Source organism: Gobio gobio (genome assembly GCF_949357685.1).
Source record: "Gobio gobio genome assembly, chromosome: 23".
Lineage (NCBI taxonomy): Eukaryota > Metazoa > Chordata > Actinopteri > Cypriniformes > Gobionidae > Gobio > Gobio gobio.
Genome location: NC_137119.1, coordinates 6,748,589 through 6,771,142, shown reverse-complemented (window position 1 = coordinate 6,771,142; position 22,554 = coordinate 6,748,589). Strand labels below are relative to the sequence as shown.

Genomic DNA, 22,554 nt, shown 5'->3' with positions numbered 1-22,554 from the left:
GATTTAAAAATCAAGATATGTGCACTCACAAGTATTCAAGGTCTAAGAAAATATGGTCTTGCTTTTTATTTGATGGTTACACCCCATTGTCCTCCGATCAAAAGTAAGGTTGAGAAAACGATGACAGAATTTCCATTTCTTAGTGAACTAACCTTTAAAACTCACAGTTGATCTGGATACATGTAGTGTTTCACAGTTAGAATGTCCCATAACCCTGATATTAACAAGTATGAAAAAATGAGCTATTGACCGCTTCGATCTGGAGTTATGATTCATTTGAACCCAGTCTTCTCTTTCATCTATTTCTCCTCTTCCCACGGCCTCTCCTCTCTCTCACTCTCTCGGTTCAGCAGGCAGCGAAAGGTGGAAGAATGGATTTCAAAGGCTATGCCTTTAACCCCACCTCAATATTAGTTTTTATTATTGTTATTGCCAGGCAGCCGCGCTGGTGGCGGCCGGGCCACGGCGTGCAATTCCGTCTGGGCCCCGACTGATAAAAGCTCATATGTTGCCTCTAGCCTGCAGGTCTACATGAGGCAGTGAACACTAAATTTTTGAAGCGATGGGGAGATATATTTTTTTCCAGCACACAGAGCTTTATGGTTAAGCGTGCTGAGACATCCGCTCACACGCTTGAGCTGTTCTCCTGTATCCTCCTGCTCGGTGGCGTATCGTGGCCGAGCAGCTGTGAGACAGGTACAGCGGGCCGTGGCAGGTGGACACGCTTTGTGCCGGGGTTGTGGGTTTCGTCTTGCTGTGGCCGATGAAAATGTCACAGGAAAGCTTTGTACACTGATGACCAGTTACTCATCCTTGTGTAGAGAACATCAGCAAAGAACAACTTTTACTGTGGACTACAGCAGGATTTATAGTTGTGTATGCTGCTTACTTTGTAAACGGTCATGTCTGACATATTTAGCTTTTTCTGTTTTACTTGCACCAAATTTGGACCGATTTCTCTCTGATCCAGTAACACGTGATGCATGTGAATGCCAATGCATTGCAAGTGTGCAGTGTTTTTCTGTGGCTAGAAATCTTACAGCTAGAACTATCTGCATTTGCATACTGTACATGTGTAGAGTATGTTTCATTGTGCTGGGTGAGCATCTCTTTCAAGGATGCTCTTCCAGGCTGCATTTGTGGCAAGGGACTGTGAGATAAGGGGCAAAGGGACCGTGAGAACGGGTATAATCCTTATGTATTTCCATTGAATAATTAAACAATCCTTAATCAGTTATTCAATTAAAATACATAAGAATTATTTAATTCAATTTGATGGAATTTTAGTATAAATAACATTTTCTAAATCTTAAAAAAAGGCTTACAAATTTTTTTGAGTGCATTTTTTTCTGGATTCTTTGAGGAGTAGAAAGTTAAAAAAAAACATTGAAATAAAACATTATCTTTCTTAATATTAACTTCATGATGTCTGTACTGTCACTTTTGATCTATTTGATACATCCTATCTGAATAGAAGTATTAATTTCTTTAAAAAAAAGAATATTTCTGACCCTAAACTTTTAAACAATAGGGCCCTATTTTAACGATCTGAGCACATGATCTGAAGCGCATGGCGCAAGTGCACTTAGGGAGTGTCCAAATCCACTTTTGCTAGTTTAACGACGGGAAAATGATTGGGGCGCCAGACACATGGTCCTAAAGGGTTGTCCCTAGTCTCTTAAAGGGGTGGTAAAACACATTGTTTTGAAGGCTTGATTGTGTTTGTGGGGTGCACTGTAACATGTGTTCATGCTTCGTTTTAAAAAAAATTGCCTTATTTTTCATATATTTGACCTTTATTCTACACTGCTCTGTCCCTCCTTGTAAAACGGTCTGATGCTTTCCGGGTTGTATGAAGCCAGTCCCTCAAAAATACGCAGTGGGCTCTGATTGGTTAGCTGGCCCAGTGTGTTGTGATTCACTAACCAACTAGTGTACGTTTGTCGGAAACGTCACGCCCCTTACCGGAGGCTGTGCTTTGGTCAGTATTAGAAACAACGGCGTCAATAAAACCATATGAGCCCGAATCAGACCCAGAACATTTGAGTGAAGATGATCGAGCAGAACCTGTCCAGTCCTCAAGAGTAAAGACTGCGGATCTATAATGATCGCTACTGAATGGCACTTTAACTTTTGTATTTTTAGAACGATTATAGCCAAATATCTGTCGCAAGAACTAACCCAAAACGAACACTAAGCACTGGCTTTAACTAGTAAGTTAGCCAAATCACACACAGAACCATGTTTAGCATGCCTGTAGATAAACAACACATAAAAGCTCTAATCAAAGAATCATTTACACTAATGTCAGGTTCGCTGTTGAGATTTTAACGTTAGTGTTTGTAACGATAGGTGTTCGTCGGATAACGTTAAGTATGAATGAGCATTTAACAGACTGGTTTGCAGAACAGCGTTGTCATCTGTTTACTTCCTTGCTACAACCTATTACAGGAAAACACATCGATGAAAAATAAATCAGACTTACAGGTTGTGGCCCGTAAACAGCTTCTGTTTGTAAATCCAGCTTTCAGGACAAGCCGTTGTGCATATCCTGTATTGAACTCGCGAAGTTTGTGGAAGTTTGTGTTGTCCTCCGTGAAATGTGCAGCGCGTGAGTCGTGCATCCACGCACCGGCAGTGTTTTTTTCACGCAGATGACGTTGTGCAAATCCGGCATTGAAATCGCGAAGACGGTGGATGTTTTCCTCTGTTAGATGTGCTGCAGGGAGCCCTGCGCGCGCCTGATTCCCCGCTGACTCAAACACACGTGCATATAACATGCTGTATGTTAAACACTCTGCAACGCACCCCCGTCCCAAGGAAGGCTGAACAGAGCAAGTACCCCAGACCTGCAATCCAGATGAAAATAACAGCGTTTCCTCGGCATCGCGGCAACAACACTCCAGCCTAACTATACCACAACAGCGCCGCGATACAAAATGGCCTCACCCCCCCCTTATTTAATATTCTCGGAGGAGGGGTTTATGTAAATATTGAGCCTGTTGATGTCACCAACCCTGGAGGAATGTGTGTAGTCGCCTGCTGGCCGTTTGCTGTAGTTCTTAGAAACTGATTTCTTTAAAAGCAAATATCTCCCTTTGCTTTAAACTTTGAACGTTGTAACTTTGCAGATGTTGTTTATGCTCAAGCAGCAACATTACACGTTAGCTAAAGTTAGAATAGTGAAATCGTGGTTTACCACCCCTTTAATAAGTCATGGGTGTGTTTTGGGTGTAACGTGCAATAAACCAATCAGAGTCTCATCTCCCATTCCCTTTAAAAGCCATTTGCACCATGGCGGATTTGCTATTTACATGGCAGAATTTGTAAACGGAAAGACTGAACGTTGTGCACCCGCCTATAGACGCATATTACTAACACTGCCTTTAAATAACACAAAAAATACTGCACTATTGACTTTAGACCAGGTTTTTGTCGGTCAATGGTGCAGTCGATTCAGTTCCTCAAAATAGCAACACGCCAACAATGCTCCTGAACACACCTGGTTTTCAGACCAGCACGCCCATGGGTGAACAGATGGGCGCAAGTGCATTTACTATTCAAACAATGTGGCGCTGGGCGTGAAAATGATAACTGCGTTGGGCTCAAACTAGCAAAACACGCTTGTGTTGCGCCTAGCATCGCATTGTGCTGGGTGTATGATAAGGCCCATAGTGTCAAAAGTTTAGAAATAAACAGGTTTTAGGTTACTGTATCTTTAAAGGGTTAGTTCACCCCAAAATGTTGTCATTTACTCACCCTCGAGTTGTTCCAAACCTGTATGAGTTTCTGTTTTCTGCTGAACACAAAGGAAGATATTTTGAAGAATGTCGGTAACCAGACAGTTGACGGAAGCCAGTATGGGGAAAAAATACTATGGAAGTCAATGGCTTCAAAATATCTTCTTTTGTGCTCAATAGAAGAAAGAAACTCATACAGGTTTGGAACAACTTGAGGATGAGTAAATGACAGAATTCCAATTTTTGGGTGAACTATCCCTTTAAGACATCTACAGGTCTATTTATGATATCTGCTATAACTGACTTATGGCTCTTCACCTATTCAATTTGTAACAACACTTATTCACAGTAAGTTCGCTGTCAGATCCAATATTATTACGCTGCAATATGATGACTAAATGCGTTTGTGTCTTTGTGCTCCTCAGGTGTGGATCTAAGACAGGCCCAGGTGGTGGCGCTATCAACCGGCACTAAATGCATTAACGGAGAATATATTAGTGACCAGGGCCTGGTGGTCAACGACTGCCACGCCGAAATAACGACTAGACGAGCCCTGCTGCGGTTCCTCTACTCCCAACTAGAGTTACACCTCAGGTAAATGACACACATTTAGATAAGATATATCAAGTGTGCCACACGTTCTGAAAAGTGAAGCCAAAACATGTCGACCGCCCCCTGGTGGCTGCCGTATAGCTCATAAACCCCGACCTCTCTGTGTAAGCAAATGAGCCAAACAATAACAAAGAAAATCCAATTGAACTTCCAAACATTCCAAGCTTTCATCATTTTATGACATTTTATGTATCTTTAAAGGGATAGTTCACCCAAAAATGAAAATTAGCCCATAATTTACTCACCCTCAAGTCATCCTAGGTGTATATGACATTCTTCATATAGAATTATATGAGTTATATTACAAAAGTCCAGGCTAATCCAAGCATTAGAATTTGATTAATAGATGCTCTGTTTTTGAAGTCCATAAAAAGTGCATCTGCCCATCAAATAACGCTCCGGGGTGTTAATAAAGGCCTTCTGAAGCAAATCGAAGTGTTTGTGTAAGAAGAATATCCATATTTAAAACTTTATCAAGTAAACTTTCTACCTACCGCCTTCCGTGAAAAAGTGTTGAATGTTGACAGTGAAACTCAAGATGTGTACGTGACGTCATGACGAGGGGACCTGGTTGCGTTACTGTGCGTTCAGAGCAGCGCGGCACGGCGCGTCTTGGACGATTTGGGCGTCGTGGAGAGTTGAAATCAGGTCAACTTTATGGTAATGAGCTCTGACGCGGTTCGGCAGCAACCAGTGGGAATGTAGTAGTGCTCCGCTTGAGAGGATTCCAGAGAACGCAGTGCTGTAAACTTTGGTTCCGACCACATTATTGCCCGATTGCTCCTGCCTGATCGATTGCTTCTGTCTGTCTCCTGCAGTGTCTGTTGCTCTGTAGCTCAAGTCTGTAGCTCTGTAGAGCCTTGCTTACGTTTGAATCTTTATTTTGATATTTCCTCTTTCTTCTACTGCTAAATATAACTTACTCATCACCATACATTGTTTAAAAATTGCCTATCACGTTAAATTTGACATCGCTAGCTTTTAATCTAAATCACTAGCATTTCGCTAGCCTGTTAGCTTGTTATCTCTGCACCCGGGTCTCCCTTTTTCTGAGTTCATAACTTGGATTAGTAAATTGTGTCCAGCAAACGGTTGTAGTAAGTGGTAAGTTGGATTAATAAACAAACACGGTAAGTCATGTCTTCTCCTGTCATTATCACTTGCAGCGCATGCCACATGTTCAGTATAGGCTTCTCCGCTGGCGAACAGAGCTTCACATGTGATAAATGTAAGGAGATAGTTAGGCTGACGGAGAAGATTTCAGAATTAGAAACACGCATCCATACTTTATCTGAGAGTAGTGAGGATGTAACAGCTTTAGACACTGATTTGGATGCGAATAGCTTAGTGAACTCTGTACATTCTTCGGTTCCGGCTGCAGGGCCCTCGCATCAGGGAAACTGGGTAACAGTGAGGCAGCATAGTCGCAGACCAAAGAACCGCTTTTCCGTTCCGGTTAGAACATCAAACAGGTTCTCCCCTCTCAGTGAAGCACCCACTGAGTATCCTGTTGAAAGTGCCCTTTAAGTATTAAATAATCCTTAAATCGATATGTCATCCTCAATAAACCCGTCTCCAGCGTGTTGCCTCCGATCATTCGAATATTCTGATCTATTATGACCTCTGAGCTGTAAAGCTGCCAGAATAATAATAATAATACGCTGTTTGTTAATTGGCCAGAGGAGAACTGGCCCCCCGACTGAGCCTGGTTTCTCCCAAGGTTTATTTTTCTCCATTAGGTCACCTAATGGGGTTTTGGTTTCCTTGCCACTGTTGCCTCTGGCTTGGCGTGCTCAGTTGGGGACACTACATTTTTCAACTAAACATCGAAATAAATCTAATTAATAAACTAAATTAACCATTTAAACTAAATTACTGATCGAATTATTGATCTAAAGCCCACACTGTCACTGTATGCTAATTGAAATGAACTGATGACATCAGCGTTTTCTCCAGAATGGCTATACAGCTGAATAAAATTATGCTGCATTATTTTCCTGTTTAACACTGTAAAGCTGCTTTGAAACAATCTACATTGTTAAAAGCGCTATATAAATAAAGTTGACTTGACTTGACATTAGTTCCCAAGCAAAATAGAGGAGAGGTTGATCATTCCTGGTGCGGCGGGTATGATAAGAAGATGCGCAACTTTATTTATACACCACACAAATGGCTTTTAATTGGTTCATTTCGTTAGCAAACATGTAACTATAATTGTTAAGTTCTTTCCATCGATCTGCTTTTTTTTTAACTTTCACATTTAAATGATTTCATGAGGTTATATTATACGGTTATACCCTACCTGTGGTCAGTCTGCATAAACGCCGATCAACATGATTGTTTGCTTTACAGCCCCTTTAAATGCAGTTTTAAAAAAGACCAAGCATTCGATCTACGTCAGAGCGGCAGCGCGTCCACGAATCTTTCTACAGCGTCGATGACAGGGCGTCCAGAGCGAAGTTTGACGCTCTCGCCGGCGACGGTGTGAACGCACAGTTAGTCTTTCGATCGGCAGGGGAACTTTCAACAATTTTTCCATACATTGAACAGGGAAGGCAGTCGGCCGAAAGTTTACTTGATAAAGTTTTAAATATGGATATTTTTCTTACACAAACGCATCAATTCGCTTCCGAAGGCCTTTATTAACACCCCAGAGCCGGGTGGAGCAGTTATTTGATGGGTAGATGCCCTTTTTATGGACTTCAAAAACAGAGCAACTATTAATCCAATTCTAATGCTTGGATTAGCCTGGACTTTTGTCAAGTAAACTTTCTGCCTACCGCCTTCCGTGGAAAAGTGTTGAATATTGAAAGTGAAACTTAAGATGCGTACGTGACGTCATGACGAGCGGACCTGGTTGCGTTAGTCTTTTGATCGGCAGGGGAACTTTCAACAATTTTTCCATAAATTGAATAGGGAAGGCAGTCGGCCAAAAGTTTACTTGATAAAGTTTTAAATATGGATATTTTTCTTACACAAACGCATCGATTCGCTTCCGAAGGCCTTTATTAACACCCCAGAGCCGGGTGGAGCAGTTATTTGATGGGCAGATGCACTTTTTATGGACTTCAAAAACAGAGCAACTATTAATCCAATTCTAATGCTTGGATTAGCCTGGACTTTTGTAATTTAACTCCGATTTTATTCGTCTGAAAGAAGAATGTCATATACACCTAGGGTGACTCGAGGGTGAGTAAATTATGGGCTAATTTTCATTTTTGGGTGAACTATCCCTTTAAGACAAGTCATTTCACTCGGCGGCCATCTTTGAAATGCCTCTTGGGCATGGGGAAACATCAAACTCTCCAAAACTGTTCGAATCAGGAAAAAACTGCCTGGACAAAGCTAATCCTAAACGCGCGTCTCACAACACTGCCAGTTTTTATAGCAACCGGAGCTTCTAACGGCAGTGACACAATGACTTTACTTAAGCTTGATATACACTCCGCAAGAACAAAGTTCATTCTGGCCAGGACATTCCATACTTCACGAGAACAGCAGGTGCTGAACCTCGCCCACTTTACAGTTTGTATACAATGAGTATCTAATAGAGAAAATGATAAAGTTCTTTGGCGTAGGTCCCGTCCATAGTCCGAATCCGGAGGGTAGCGGACGCTTGCAGTTCCTGCCTGAAGATGAAGGCAGGGGCGGAGCCCACCCCCTGATGTATGGACAGGGACCGACCTGGTGGTGTTGGGGAGGATGGGGGTGAACGCCGGCGTCAGTATCTGCGAACGTAGTAATGGGTGGGAACAGAACTTATAAACTACAGAAGACGAATAACGATTGGCTAGATAGATAATTATTGAATGACGTTGGCGGCTTCCAGGTAGAACTACGCTAGAGCTCCCATTTCACCACAAGAAAAAAAAAGTTTTGCTTCGATGATGTGTCGAGAACAAGTTGCGAGAACTCCCAAACCAGGGCTGCGAGAACAAAAAGACTTCATTCATCGCAGCCCTGGGAGTGAGACATTTTTTCTCTGTTCTTGCGGAGTACGTAATGGCCTTAATCAACGATTGGCTCTTCCATTTAGAAGGCGGGGTTGTTTTTTTCCAGTAAGTTTGGTTTTTGTTAGTCATTTGATGCTATAAAAACGGGGTGTAACTTAAAGGGTTAGTTCACCCAAAAATGAAAATTCTGTCATTAATTACTTACCCTAATGTCGTTCGACACCCATAAGACCTCCGTTCATCTTTTGAACACAAATGAAGATATTTTAGTTGAAATCTGATGGCTCTGAAAAGCCTCCATTGGCACAATGCACGGTTCACTCTCAAGACCCTTAAAAGATACTAAAGACGTTGTTACAAAGTCCATCTCACTACAGTGGTTCTACAATAACTTTATGAATCGGCGATAATAGTTTTTGTGCGCAAAAAAACCCTATATAACGACTTACATAGTGATGACGATTTCAAAACAAGGCATCATGAAGCTTCGAAGCGTTATGAATCAGTGAGTCGATTCAGCAGTTTGAATCGCCAAATTTCAGCAGTTTGGCGGTTTGACATGCGATCCGAATCATGAATCGGCTCGCTGAATTATAACGCTTCGAAGCTTCATGATGCCTTGTTTTGAAATCATAGGGAGTGTTTTTGTCAGATTTAGCTAACTTCTGAAGACAAGTTTGTAACCAATATAAGATACGTAAACACACACACAATGCATTGGCTTCACTGTTTAACATTATGATGCATATTGCAGAACTGATTGTGTTTTTCAAAGAAACAGCTTTAAAAAATGACTTGAGGAATGAAAAGTGAACAGCATGATGTGTATATGCATAAATATAGTGATGCATTATGATATACATTGTGTTTCCCTAAAACACATTAAAGCAATGTTCTGTGCTTAAAACAAGTTCAACTCTGTATGGGAATGCTCAAATACCATCGAAAAATATTAAACTTGTTTATAAGTTTGTAAAAAGAAGCACAAATCGAATTTATCGTAATGCACTTGCATAGGAAGTCAAGTATAAATGTGAAGCTTGTTTTTTGTTCTTTTGCCTTTTGTTCTGGTATCTTTGTGAATGTCGACCCTTGTGAAAAACAAGTACACTTCATTGTACTAGGCATATAACTAGGCTGCTATTCCATATTATATTTAAAGAAATGGACTATATTGCAACTTTATCATTACAAATGTGTAGTTACAAATATATATTAAATACCTGACATACAAGCTTCAATAGAAATGACGTTCAAGTGTATTTTAGTTTACCATAAACAACATATTTCAAAGACAATATAAGTAATTAAGAACTTACATATAAAAGTGAAGTGTCAAAAAGCACTAAAGTTCAGCTAATTGCATTTAATGTAAAACTATAATACATTTGCAATTAACATGCAATTAAATGTCTGAAACGTATACATTCAGTTCACATGTTTTATACTTGTTTGCGAAAATTTACATGTTTTTCACAAGGGAAGAGAAAGTTGTGGGGGTTTTATTACTTTACAGGACAGGCGCTAAATAAACTTGTATAATGTTTATTGTATATGCCTTGTTGCTGTAATTTTGACAATGTGTATGTGTCAATGAAGCCTGTTTCCAAGTTTATTTCTGAGAACGGTTTATGAGAAATAAATATATAAAGTAACAGATATGAAGTGACATTGCAATAACAGTCACTCTGTGTGTTGTGAAGTTGCAATGACAAGAAACAAAGTTGCAATTGTAAGATTTAAAGTTGCATTATGATATATAAAGTGATATTGTGAGTTATAAAGTCACATTTATGACATTGCAACACAGGTCACGGGTAAAGTTGCAATTACCAGAAACAATGTTGCAATTGTGAAATTTAAAGGTGCACTATGTCAAATTCTTTCAGTAAAATATCCAAAAACCACTAGGTCAGTGTTATATATATTGTTCAGTTGAGTTCTTGCAATATCCCAAATGTTTCCAACTATGTGTAAATCGTGAGAAATTGCTATTTTAACCAAGGAACCGGGACGTGTGAGGGAGTCGCCTGTCAATTGAGTCATATCTGCGTTCCCCTCGGTTTCTGGTTTAATTTTGCAGAAACGCTTTACTCTCACTGCAGTGTGAACAAGTGCCATAGCAGCCGCAGAGAGAACGCACAGAGTAACGTCATAACATAATTTTCAACACACTCAGATGGATCTAATATGATAAACAGAGCTGCATTACCTCAAACTCATGACCGGAAAAGCGGAAGTGGCACCAGCGACTGTGGCATAATGAAAGTCCCGCCGGCGACTATGCCATAATAAAAGTCCCGCTGCTTGCGAGGCGTGTGTTCCGCTCTTCTTATTAACAATAGCTCCAGCGGCCTTGCTCAGCTCCACAACACTCGGTCCTGCTCTGCTTCAGACTACAGTAACATTAATAATCACATCCATGAACATGATTTCTGCCCGAATCCTATCCCTATTCTTTCCACCGGCTGTGAGGTGAAGACCACATGTCCCAAGATTCTGCGCTCAAACGTAGCGTCATCAAACTACGCCTTTGTTTTGAACAGGCGACCTCTAGCGGACGGAAAACTTACATAGTGCAGCTTTAAAGTCAAATTGTGAGACAATAAGTCACATGTGGGATATATAAATTCAAATTGCAAGAAACAAAAGCATCATTTTAAGATATAAGGTCATAATAAAATTTTTGGTTTTACTCTGATACCCCTTTTCCATCAAGGCAGTGCTAGAGCTAGTTCAGAGCCAGAGCTAGTCCAAGCTCATAGTTGGTTCGTCTGAGGAGCCTTCTAAGAACCGTTTGCTTTTCCACATGCTGAGAGCCACAACAGAGCCATGACTTACGTCACTGTATACGTCTCATCTTTCTCAGCAACGCTAGCGAGGTAGCGGCAATGTTGCCAAGTCCGCGGTTTTCCTGCGGAATTGGGCTACTTCATCACTGTTGCCACGGGCTGTTTTTCATGTCCACGGGTTGAAGCGACCCCGATTATGTGATATTTAGCCCCGGGAATGCGAATTTTAGTACGCAACCATGCCAAAAAAAACACATATTTTACCCCCAAATGTGATTTTTACCAGGGAAGCCACCCTGAAACGCGGTTGGGCGGGTTTTGTTGTGAAAACCTGGCAACCCTGGGCAGCGGGAAACACAAACACACCAGGCTTGTTCAAGATGCATCGGCGCTGCGCAGACCGATCCATGAATGATATTTAAAAAAAACGCATGAGTGAATCAAAAGCATAAGGAGTCGTATGCTCTCGCAGAACTCGTTATCGTACGGCGATCGGTCTGCACAGCACCGCTGCGAACAAGCCTTCCATCAACAATGCAAACGTTACGTTACTAGACTCACATGGCTTTACCATCCTACATCGGCATCAAAACACAACAAAAACACAGCGAATCCAACGCATTCATGCAGTTCGCCGTAATTTGTATAACGTAGACGGAGACTACAAACGAGCAGCAGCTGTTAGCTCTATTTGCTGCTATTTCAACAATGGCGGATCTCAAGTTTGTGTTCGTCTTGTTGACCCCGCCCCCACCGCCTGACGTAATCGGTTCTTACGTCTAGCCCTGTTCTAGCCCAGCAATGTTTTGGTGCTTAAGAACCACTTTTCCTGGCTCGGAGCTGGGGCTTTGGGTATGGAAACACAACGAACCGATTTGAAACTAGGCTCTGGCTCCGATCTAGCTCTAGCACTGCCTTGGTGGAAAAGGGGTATGTGACATAAATGGGCATCCACAGTAAAACTGTTTATCCCATTGCCTTGTCGTTATTTACAAGATATTTGGTATAAACAAGATATTTGCTTGTTATTTCACAAAAAAAAAAGTAATTTTCTGTGCTAATCAACAGCGTTGTCACATAGCTTGTCGAGAATACTTGGCACGTGATGAACCTGAGCTCCGTTAGAGCTTTAGGCAAACAACACATTTTCTCACAGACGCACATTTTACACCTAGAAAAGAACTCGGATGTACTTTCACATTTCAATCCTTCATTCATAAAGACTCTGCATTATCATTTCAGTCTGGTCTGGTGTTTGGAGGTATCTTTGTGCGGCGGCGAAGACTCTAAATGTCTTCCTCGATGTAGCAGATTGCTGCTTAGAAAAGCCTCCTGTAATGTCATATTTGCATATGCGTCTTCCCAAAGTGCATTATCTGCAGCTAAATGGGCCCGCTCGGCTGAGTCTGGAGTCTAGTTTGGAAGATAAGTCATTATGTTCGGCAAATAAAATAGCGCAGCGGCCATCCGCTGCTTCCTCAGTAGACAGATCTGGAGCAACACGACTCCCACCCTTGACATCGCAGGTCATTTGTGTAATTAGCACAGCTTAGGTGCCAATTAGAGACGATGATGTTTGCGTGTGTAATGCGCTCCCCGTGCACAGTTCACCTCGTGCACTATTCCGAAACGTCTTTTGTAACATGTCACAGTGAGGCGCTAATGCTAATTATGATGATATGTGTAAAAGTGGGGCGGCTCTGCAGGAAACGGCGTGTCCTCCCTGCAGCTGACTTGCTACAGATCATCTGGGTTAAAGAATTACAGCACGCTGTTCTCGCTGCCATTTATTTCCGCCTTGTTCTGACAGAGTAATAGCGTGAGAGCGAGAGGGGAATGTGACAGTGACGGAACTGGCCTTGGTCGTGGCAAGGCCAATATTTGTCTCCTTTGTGTCTTCGGCCCATTATTAGCCAGGAATGTGAGCGCTGAACACTTTCAGACGTGGTTGTTTCTCATGTCTCCCCTCTTTCTTCTTTCTTTCCGCCTGGGGTCTGTGATCACTCTGAAGCAAAAGGAAAGAGGACTGGGAACAATCGATCTTCGTACGGCACAAAGACTCCTGTTTGAGACTGAGAGAGAATGTCCTCTTCCACATGTACATCAGCACTTCGCCCTGCGGGGACGCCCGTGTGAACTCGCCGTATGAAATCACCTCTGATTGTAAGATTATTTGCTTGTCTGTATCATCTCTTCTGCTCCCTTGCACATGATGTATCTAATCCAGTCTTGAATGTGTCCAAATGCAACATGTGTTAAGGTTTCATGTGGTTTCAACATCTCCACCATGTTTTTGTTGCACCTTGAATGTGAATACACACATAATAATCATTATTTTCAAAAATGTTTTTGTTAACACTTTATTTCAATGGTCCACATTAGACATTGTACGAACTATAAATAACTTTGCAACTACCAGTCAGGGACGGACTATGAAGCGGTTGTGCTCTCGACACCAATGTAACTACTCGCCCCACTGTTTCCGGCATGGGAGGCAGGTGTGCTAACAAGGATGCTAAAGATCGCAGCCTCTGGCATTAGTCGCTAGAGCGCCACTTGTTTACACACAGCTCTTACTGGCCTACGTTAAACTCATTCCCCTGAACCTCACTCCCATCTGGGTCACGGCACCAAATGTAACCGGTCCTACTCGACTTGCTCCGAGCGGGATTCAAACTGGGGTCTCGGGTGTGGGAGACGGGCGGTAACAAGGATGCTTAAGACAGCAGCCTATAGCATCAGTCGCTAGTGCGTCTCTCGAGATCAGGGGCCGGTTTCACCAGTTGTGCGCAAGTTACAACTTAGCCTAGTTTTGACGTAAATGGGCACTAAGTTACAACCTACGCACTACTAAATATTTTTGCGTTGCACCATTAAACTTAGTTGAAGCGGAACTCTACGTATAAACTAAATATTTACCGAAGCCTCCGATCAGGAGTAACGGTTGGAATAATAAAGCAGACTGACTGAACTGCATAATAAGCTCTTGTTTTACATGACAGACTTCAATTCTTTACACATATATGATAATGCTGACATTTACACTTGCTTATATTTTAAGAGAGAAAACATTATGTGAATAGATTACTTTATTTGCAGCTCTTCAACACGAAACCATCCAAAACTGTGCGCGCTGCTGCGTGAATCTGTCCCGTCGGTCCGTGTTGTGCATGTCATGATGTCAAATAAAATCAGTCATAATCAATAAATGTAATTTTTAATGTTTTTGTTTGTTTCAGTATTTATTTATTGATCCTTGTTAATCTCGTTTCATATACTGAAGGCTTCTGAATGTTATTTATAAAAGCACTTATGTTATTCATGATATATGTTATTCAGTATATTTAATGGAAACATATTTTTACCGTTGGTTACGTGAGGCAAAAGAAGTTATGATAATGAAGGACACTGAAATTCACAGTATTTCAACACAACTTTTGCTCACGTATTTGAAGGCTGCTATTGGATCATTGAGGGTAAACGTCATATTATGCGACTACGCATTACTTTACGGAGAGCTTACGACCTACTAGTTATGTTCTGCCTTAAGAACAAATGGTGCAACCGAAAAAAGTATAGAGTTAGTTACAAACTATCTAGTAGTTACTAAGCCTCTAGTGTGGACTTTACGTTCCAATTTAAGAAAGAACTTACGAACGACTGGTGCAACTCTACCCAAGGGAGTAAGGTTTACCTGCACATCTCTTACTATCCAGCCTCCGTTATACTCACCCCCTAAACCTCACCCCCATCTAGGTCACGGCACCAAATATAACCGGTCCTACTCACACGCTCCACGCAGGATTCAAACCAGTGTTTCCGGCATGGGAGGCAGGCACACTAACAAGGACACTAAAGATCACAGCCTCTAGTGTTAGTTGCTAGAGCGTCTCTCGAGATCAGGGGAGTGAGGTTTACCCATATAGCTCTCACTAGCTGGCCGCCGTTACACTCACCCCCCTAAAGCTCACTCCCATCCGGGTCACAGCACCAATGTAACCCCTCCGGGTCCACTCGCTCCGCTCCGAGCAGGATTTGAACCAGTGTTTCCAGCATGGGAGGCAGGTGTACTAACAAGGACATTAAAGGATTAGTTCACTTGCTGATAATTTACTAACCCCCATGTCATCCAAGATGTCCATGTCTTTCTTTCTGCAGTCGAAAAGAAATGAAAACATTCCAGGATTTTTCTCCATTTAATGGACTTCAATGGGCTCCAAACGGTTCACGGTCCAAATGACAGTTTCAGTGCAGCTTCAAAGGGCTTTAAACGATACCAAGGTCTTAGATCTTAGGTAGTTCTCATCACGCTGACGAATATTCAAGTGTTCGTTTTTCCAATAAGTTTGTTTTTTGTTAGTCATTTATGCTATTATTTTACCTCTTATTAGACGAACGTGATCATCTCTGAGCTCAGCCATTACTTCCGCTAAGTGAGGTCAAAATACGAGCGTGGTCATAGATATATCGATCGTAGATGCCTCATTCTATTGATCCGTGCAAGCGCTAATGCGGCATCTACGTATACATCTATGACCATACTCGTATTTTGACCTCAGTTAGCGGAAGTTATGGCGGAGCTCAGAGATGATCATGTTCGTCTGATAAGAGGTAAAATAATAGCATAAATACTGCTCGATTTCTCGCAGAAACTGATCGTTTCGCTAGATAAGACCCTTATTCATCGTCTGGTATCAGTTAAAGCCCTTTGAAGCTGTCATTTGGACCTTGAACCGTTTGGAGCCCATTGAAGTCCATTATATGGAGAAAAATCCTGGAATGTTTTCATCAAAAAACATCATTTCTTTTCAACTGCAGAAAGAAAGACATGGACATCTTGGATGACATGGGGGTGAGTAAATTATCAGCCAAAGTTTATTTAAAAGTTAATTCTTTTAACTAATCCTTTAAAGATCACAGTCTCTAGCATCAGTCGCCACACTCAGAAAAAAAAGTACAGTGTTATCACTGGGGCAGTACCCTAAGGTACAAAAGTGAAAAAGTACATCTTGTACCTTACTTACCCCTAAATGGCACATATTTGTACCTATGGTACATATTAAAACTTTATAAGTACATTTTAGGACTCTTTTGTACCTTAGGGTACTGCTCCAGTTTTTTCTGACGGTATAGTGTGTAGTAAGATCAGGGGAGAGAGGTTTACCCACACAGCTCTTACTAGCTGGCCTCTGATACACTCACCCCCCTAAACCTCACTCCCATCTGGGTCACGACACCAATGTAAACCCTCCTGTTCTACTCGCACCACACCTAGCAGGACTCGAACCCGCTGTTTCCAGCATGGGAAGAAAGAATGATGGGAAAAAAACAGCCTCACCTCACCTCATCACCTCTTGAGGACAAAGTTAGTTATAGTTAGTAGAATGTCAAAAGTGGACCATCAAAATAGAGTGTAACTGGTTTTAATAATTTTAAATAATAATAAAATAATTTTTGGCCAGTCCGTCATACAAAGAAATTATGAACATGAACCAACAAAATATTAGGAACTGATTATGTTGTAGTCAATGTATGCTTTTTTGCATCATAAAATATGGACAAACCCAGCGATTGGGTTGTTTTAAGCAAACATTTAACCCAACCGCTGGGTTAAAACAAACCAATTGCTGAAAAAAAGAAAATCCAAGGCACTCTTCTTCAAATTATTAAAAAGCCTTTAATTTACTGGCTATTTCATTATAGAAAATTTAAAAGACATGTCTTTTAAATTGTCTAATTGCTGGGTTTGTCCATTTTCAACCCAACTTGGGTTGTTTTTAACCCAGCATTTTTTAGGGATATTAAAAACAAATATCCCTTCCGGTCATCACTATATACAACTTAAAATAAAAATGTATATTCATATCATTATTACAAATTTGGCATCCACATAAATCTTAGAAATGCCTTCATTTTAAAATGCACTTCTTTACATTTAGGTGGAAAGTTAAATAAAATGTATTGGTTTTATTTCCTCACAAATATCATAATTCATAAATATTCAGGCTTTGGGAAGTCGCACGACATAATATTTTACAACCGGAACTTTACCTTGTCATAAAAGAGGTCAAACTATCAGATATTTAAGGAGACTTTTGAAATACTGACCTTGACAGAAAGTCATGAGGATCTTTTCAGGCAAAAGTTGAATTGTATGTATGAATTGCAGTTTTAGTGTATTTTTGAATAAATGAATATATAAGCTATTAAAAATGAGCATCGTTCACAACATTGTCCCTACAACACTCTATTTTTTATGCAGTGCACAGCAACAGACACTTAGTGAAGAAGTTTCACAGCCACCTACGGACAAAGATTGAATCAGGAGAGGGGACACTGCCCGTGAAGTCCGCGGGTCCCGTTCAGACGTGGGACGGAGTCCTTCAAGGAGAACGTCTCATCACCATGTCTTGCACCGACAAGATTTCCAGGTCAGTATCAAAAACACTGAACATTCACTCGAACTTCTGCGCAAAGAAAAGACAGGAATCAAACACGGGCCACAACAAGAAGACATTAAAGGATTAGTTCACTTCAAAGTGAAAATTTCCTGATATTTTACTCACCCCCATCATTTTTTGAGGAAAACATTACAGGATTTTAATGGCAACCAACTGGTTGAAGGTCCAAATCAATGCAGTTTCAAAGGGCTTCAGAGGCTCTGCGCAATCCCATCCGAGTAGGGTCTTATCTAGCAAAATGATCGGCCATTTTCTGAAAAAATAAACATTTATATACTTTTTAAAATAAATTGCTCATCTTGCGCTGCTCTGTGACGTGCCATGGATTACGTAATCACGTCAAAAAGGTCACGAATGTAAACTAATGTGTACCTTTGTAATTAGCGTTGTACATTTTGGAAAATGTCTTGTGTAACTTTATTTGTATATTTTGTACTAATCAAATCGAGTAGAAAAAAATTATAATTTTGATGCTCATTAGATAAATATGTATAAAAGGGTAGGCATAATAAGCAATGGCTTCAGCCTACACCATTTTCGGTTATTATGTATATTTTTTTTGTTTGATTTATTATGAAAAATCCTCTGTAAAGACCGAAAAACGAACAATAATGAACGAATGAATCTCTGAAGCGTGATTGTGAAGCTCAAGTGCTGGACAGTGTATTGATTTAAGGTTTATTTTTATTAGAGGATTAGTTTTTATGAAGGTCTCGTTTAAGCAGGGCGACTTTTATACGGCATTATAATGGCCGAGGGAAAGGTTGGTGTGATATTTGCCTTGAGGAAGGGAGTTATCCCAAACGATGCTCTTTGGGACTGGCGCGATCATCATTATTGTCTCATGACGAGCTGTGCTTTGATAATCCTTCAATAATTAGCTTCTGTGGGACACGTCACTGTGTTAATCTGGACTTAATGTGCATGATTCATCAGTGTTTTTTATTTCAAAATACACTGATCCGACATAACATTGTGAAGTGAATAACACTGATGATCTCTTCATCACGCCACCTGTTAGTGTGTGGGATATATTAGGCAGCAAGTGAACATTTTGTCCTCAGAGTTGATGTGTTAGAAGCAGGAAAAATGGGCAAGCGTAAGGATTTGAGCGAGTTTGACAAGGGCCAAATTGTGAAGTCTATACGACTGGGTCAGAGCATCTCCAAAACTGCAGCTCTTGTGGGGTGTTCCCGGTCTGCAGTGGTCAGTCTCTATCAGAAGTGCTCCAATGAAGGAACAGTGGAGAACCGGCCACAGGGTCATGGGCGGCCAAGGCTCATTGATGACCGTGGGGAGCGAAGGCTGGCCTGTGTCCTTCAAACAGACGAGCTACTGGAGCTCAGACAGCTCAAGAAGTTAATGCTGGTTCTGATAGAAAGGTGTCAGAATACACAGAGCATCACAGTTTGTTGCGTATGGGGCGGCACAGCCGCAGACCAGTCAGGATGCCCATGCTGACCCCTGTCCACCGCCAAAAGCACCAACAGTGGCACGTGAGCATCAGAACTGGACCACGGAGCAATGGAAGAAGGTGGCCTGGTCTGATGATCACGTGTTCTTCTACATCATGTGGACGGCCAGGTGTGTGTGCGTGGCTTACCTGGGGAACACACGGCGCCAGGTGCACTATGTGAAGAAGGCAAGCCGGCGGAGGCAGTGATGCTTTGGGCAATGTTCTGCTGGGAAACCTTGGGTCCTGCCATCCATGTGGATGTTACTTTGACGTCTTGCTTAATATTTTTGTGGAAACCGTGATACATTTTTCAAAAGAATGTTTATTTTAAATAGAAATCTTTTGTAAAACCATGTCTTTAATAATTGCATTCATTGTGCCCTTCCTGAATAAAGTATTAATTAACTTTTGAACGGTTTAGTCATGTTTTAATGAAGTCTCTCTCTACATGATCTTAAAGGGTTAGTTCACCCAAAAAAAAAATTATGTCATTAATTACTTACCCTCATGTCGTTCGACACCCGTAAGACCTCCGTTCATCTTCGGAAGAGAAATGAAGATATTTTAGTTGAAATCTGATGGCTCTGAAAGGCCTCCATTGGCACAATGCACGGTTCACTCTCAAGACCCTTAAAAGGTACTAAAGACGTCGTTACAAAGTCCATCTCACTACAGTGGTTCTAAAATAACTTTATGAATCGTTAATGAATCATATGAATCATAGTTTTTGTGCGCAAAAAAACCCTGAATAACGACTTACATAGTGATGACGATTTCAAAACAAGGCATCATGAAGCTTCGAAGCGTTATGAATCAGTGAGTCGAATCATGATTCGGATCGCGTGTCAAACTGCCAAACTGCTGATATTTGGCGATTCAAACTGCTGAATCGACTCACTGATTCATAACGCTTCGAAACTTCATGAGGCCGTGTTTTGAAATCGTCATCACTATGTAAGTCGTTATTCAGGGTTTTTTTGCGCACAAAAACTATTATCGCCGATTCATAAAGTTATTTTAGAACCACTGTAGTGAGATGGACTTTGTAACGACGTCTTTAGTGCCTTTTAAGGGTCTTGAGAGTGAACCGTGCATTGTGCCAATGGAGGCCTTTCAGAGCCATCAGATTTCAACTAAAATATCTTCATTTCTGTTCAAAAGATGAACGGAGGTCTTACGGGTGTCGAACGACATGAGGGTAAGTAATTAATGACAGAATTTTCATTTTTGGGTGAACTAACCCTTTAAGGCCCCCCAGGGTCTGTATTGGCCCTCAGAATGAGACTGCATTAGTGTAACAGGTGGTGTGAGAGGATGATATTTGCTGAGGCAGTTCGTCTAGAGAGTGTGATCACTCCAGTTTCAGACATCGTGTCACTTTCACATGTATTTTTCGATGTCCACACCCTCTATGAATGTGTGACTCGCATTGTCCAGAGAACACACACACACACACAGCAGTGTTTGAGCTGACTGCTATATACTTGATTTAATTACTGCCTTCAGTTGGCTTCTGTTTGTTTATGTGCACTTGACAACCTGAGAAAAAGGTTGTGATTGTGAACGTTTCCGTTTACTTGTACTGTTACGCACACTTCTTGTAAACAAAAGTCAAGTCAATAGCTGTGTCCCAAATGACGCACTATACACTGTGCACTTATACACTATGTACTCAACCGTGCAGTGTTTGAACTTTACATGGTTATTTTGTCATTCAACATCGGAATCTGGTAGCCCCTCCCCCTCCGCTACGTAATTAAAGCTGCGACAGTCGAGTGCATGAAGTGTCCAGCCTTCAACACTTTGTTTTTCCGTTAATTTAGTGCATCATCTGGGTATTTAAAGGGCACTTTTTCTTTTTGGAATTTTCAGTGTGAACACACTACTTATACTCAGGGGCGCCGCTAGCAATTTTGGGCCCTATGAAAGAATATGAGGTTGGGCCCCCTATCACAGCCATTCCACCCCAAACATACAAGCCAAGCTAGCTATCCAAAATCTAATACTGACCTATTACACGAGCTCGCTCATTCCGCTCAGCCCAGAATGCCCGTTGTGACATGCTGGTTCGCAAATATGTGAAATAAGTAGGGCTGCCCGGACTAAAGTTTTTTTCTGTACTCGATTAGTAGTCTTCATTAAGCCAAAACCGCTTCAGTGAGCTCAATTATAGTAACGCCGCATTTTTTTTCTCAGTAACGCTAACGACGTTGTAATGGGAGAAGCAGTAATTCGTTTGATTACTCGTTACTGAAAAAAATAATTCCGTTAGTAACGCCATTTATCTATAACGCCGTTATTCCCATCACTGAATGCAATTAATTGCGCCGACGCTTCCATGTCTCAATTACATTGTCTGCTATATTTGCTTATTGTTTATTAAATCCAGGAAATTGGTTGATGAAACATTGATTAAAATTAAGATAAAATTTATACAAAATAAAATTCACTTTAAAGAAAGGCTTTCTACAAGCCATAACTTAATGAAGTGGTCAAAATCATGCTGTTCACTTTTCATAATCAACATAGATGAAGTTAAAAAATAACATTAGTTATTAGGGATGTGACGGTGAGGAAATTTCCCCACCGGTTAATTGATGTGTGACAACACCGGTAATACCGGTATCACCGGCGGAGGCTTTTAAATCACTAATTCTATCTAACCGAAAGTAACATGCACACGACCGCTCTGAACTGAAAACGCGTCAGTGCGCACAAACCGTGAATGACAGCTCGTCTGTAAATGCGCGCTCTGTGAGGCCATGGGTGCGTCTCAATCAGTTCCCTAGTTCAGTAGTCAGGGCACTGATCAAGCATTGATCAGTCTATGATTGAGATGCACGCCATGAATGAATAACAGTTTGTCCGTAAAGCCTTGTTTATACTCGGTGCGCGTGGCAAAAATAAATGCGCGCAGTCAGCGTAGCGCGGAGGCTCGCACTGTGGAGCCAGGCGAAAGTAAACAATGCGCGCTCTGTGCGGCCGTGCACATTTTACTTTCGGTTTGAATTAGCGCCAATTCGGCTGCGGGTTGCTTGAATTGTGGGTTCATTAGCCTATTATTTTTAATGAAAAACACAACAACAAAACAAATGACAAACTCCCTTAAATAGGCGCTTTTACGTTTCGCTTTGAAACCAGATCTTCCGCGATCATCTCCGTTAGCTCCTCACTCTTAAATCTGATGAATGACTCCTGCCGCTGCTGAGACTCACGGTCGGATCCTGCTTTATTAAGCAGATACATTCAGTTTTTATTTGTATTGTCTGTTCTCTAACTGAACTAAATTATTTTATTACCATAAAAAAATCAAAAAGACGGTGGGCGGTGCCACGGTGGGCAAGTGATGTAACCGGTGTTGAGTCTGGACACCGGTAACACCGGCAACACCGACTATCTTAGCAAGCCTATTAGTTATATTTATGTTTAAAAATGATATATACATTTTCTTAATGGCTACTACAAGTATAGTAGCCTACAGTTTTGAGTTTTACTGGTGAGCGTGAGCAGTTCATGAGTGGAGTGTTTTGTCGGAAATGC

At 41.3% G+C, this 22,554-nt stretch overlaps 1 protein-coding gene across 1 annotated transcript in view; it reads left to right on the top strand.

The window, feature by feature from the left end:
- Window positions 1–599: 599 nt before the first annotated feature.
- Window positions 600–22,554, top strand: part of adarb2 (adenosine deaminase RNA specific B2 (inactive)) — a gene marked incomplete at its 5' end in the record, with an annotated part of 44,659 nt that continues 22,704 nt past the window's right edge. The window contains 4 exons of the mRNA XM_079805911.1: window positions 600–696; window positions 4,166–4,334; window positions 13,109–13,260; window positions 17,360–17,528. Coding sequence (XP_079662037.1) covers window positions 600–696; window positions 4,166–4,334; window positions 13,109–13,260; window positions 17,360–17,528 — 587 coding nt within the window. The remainder of the gene's footprint in view (window positions 697–4,165; window positions 4,335–13,108; window positions 13,261–17,359; window positions 17,529–22,554) is intronic.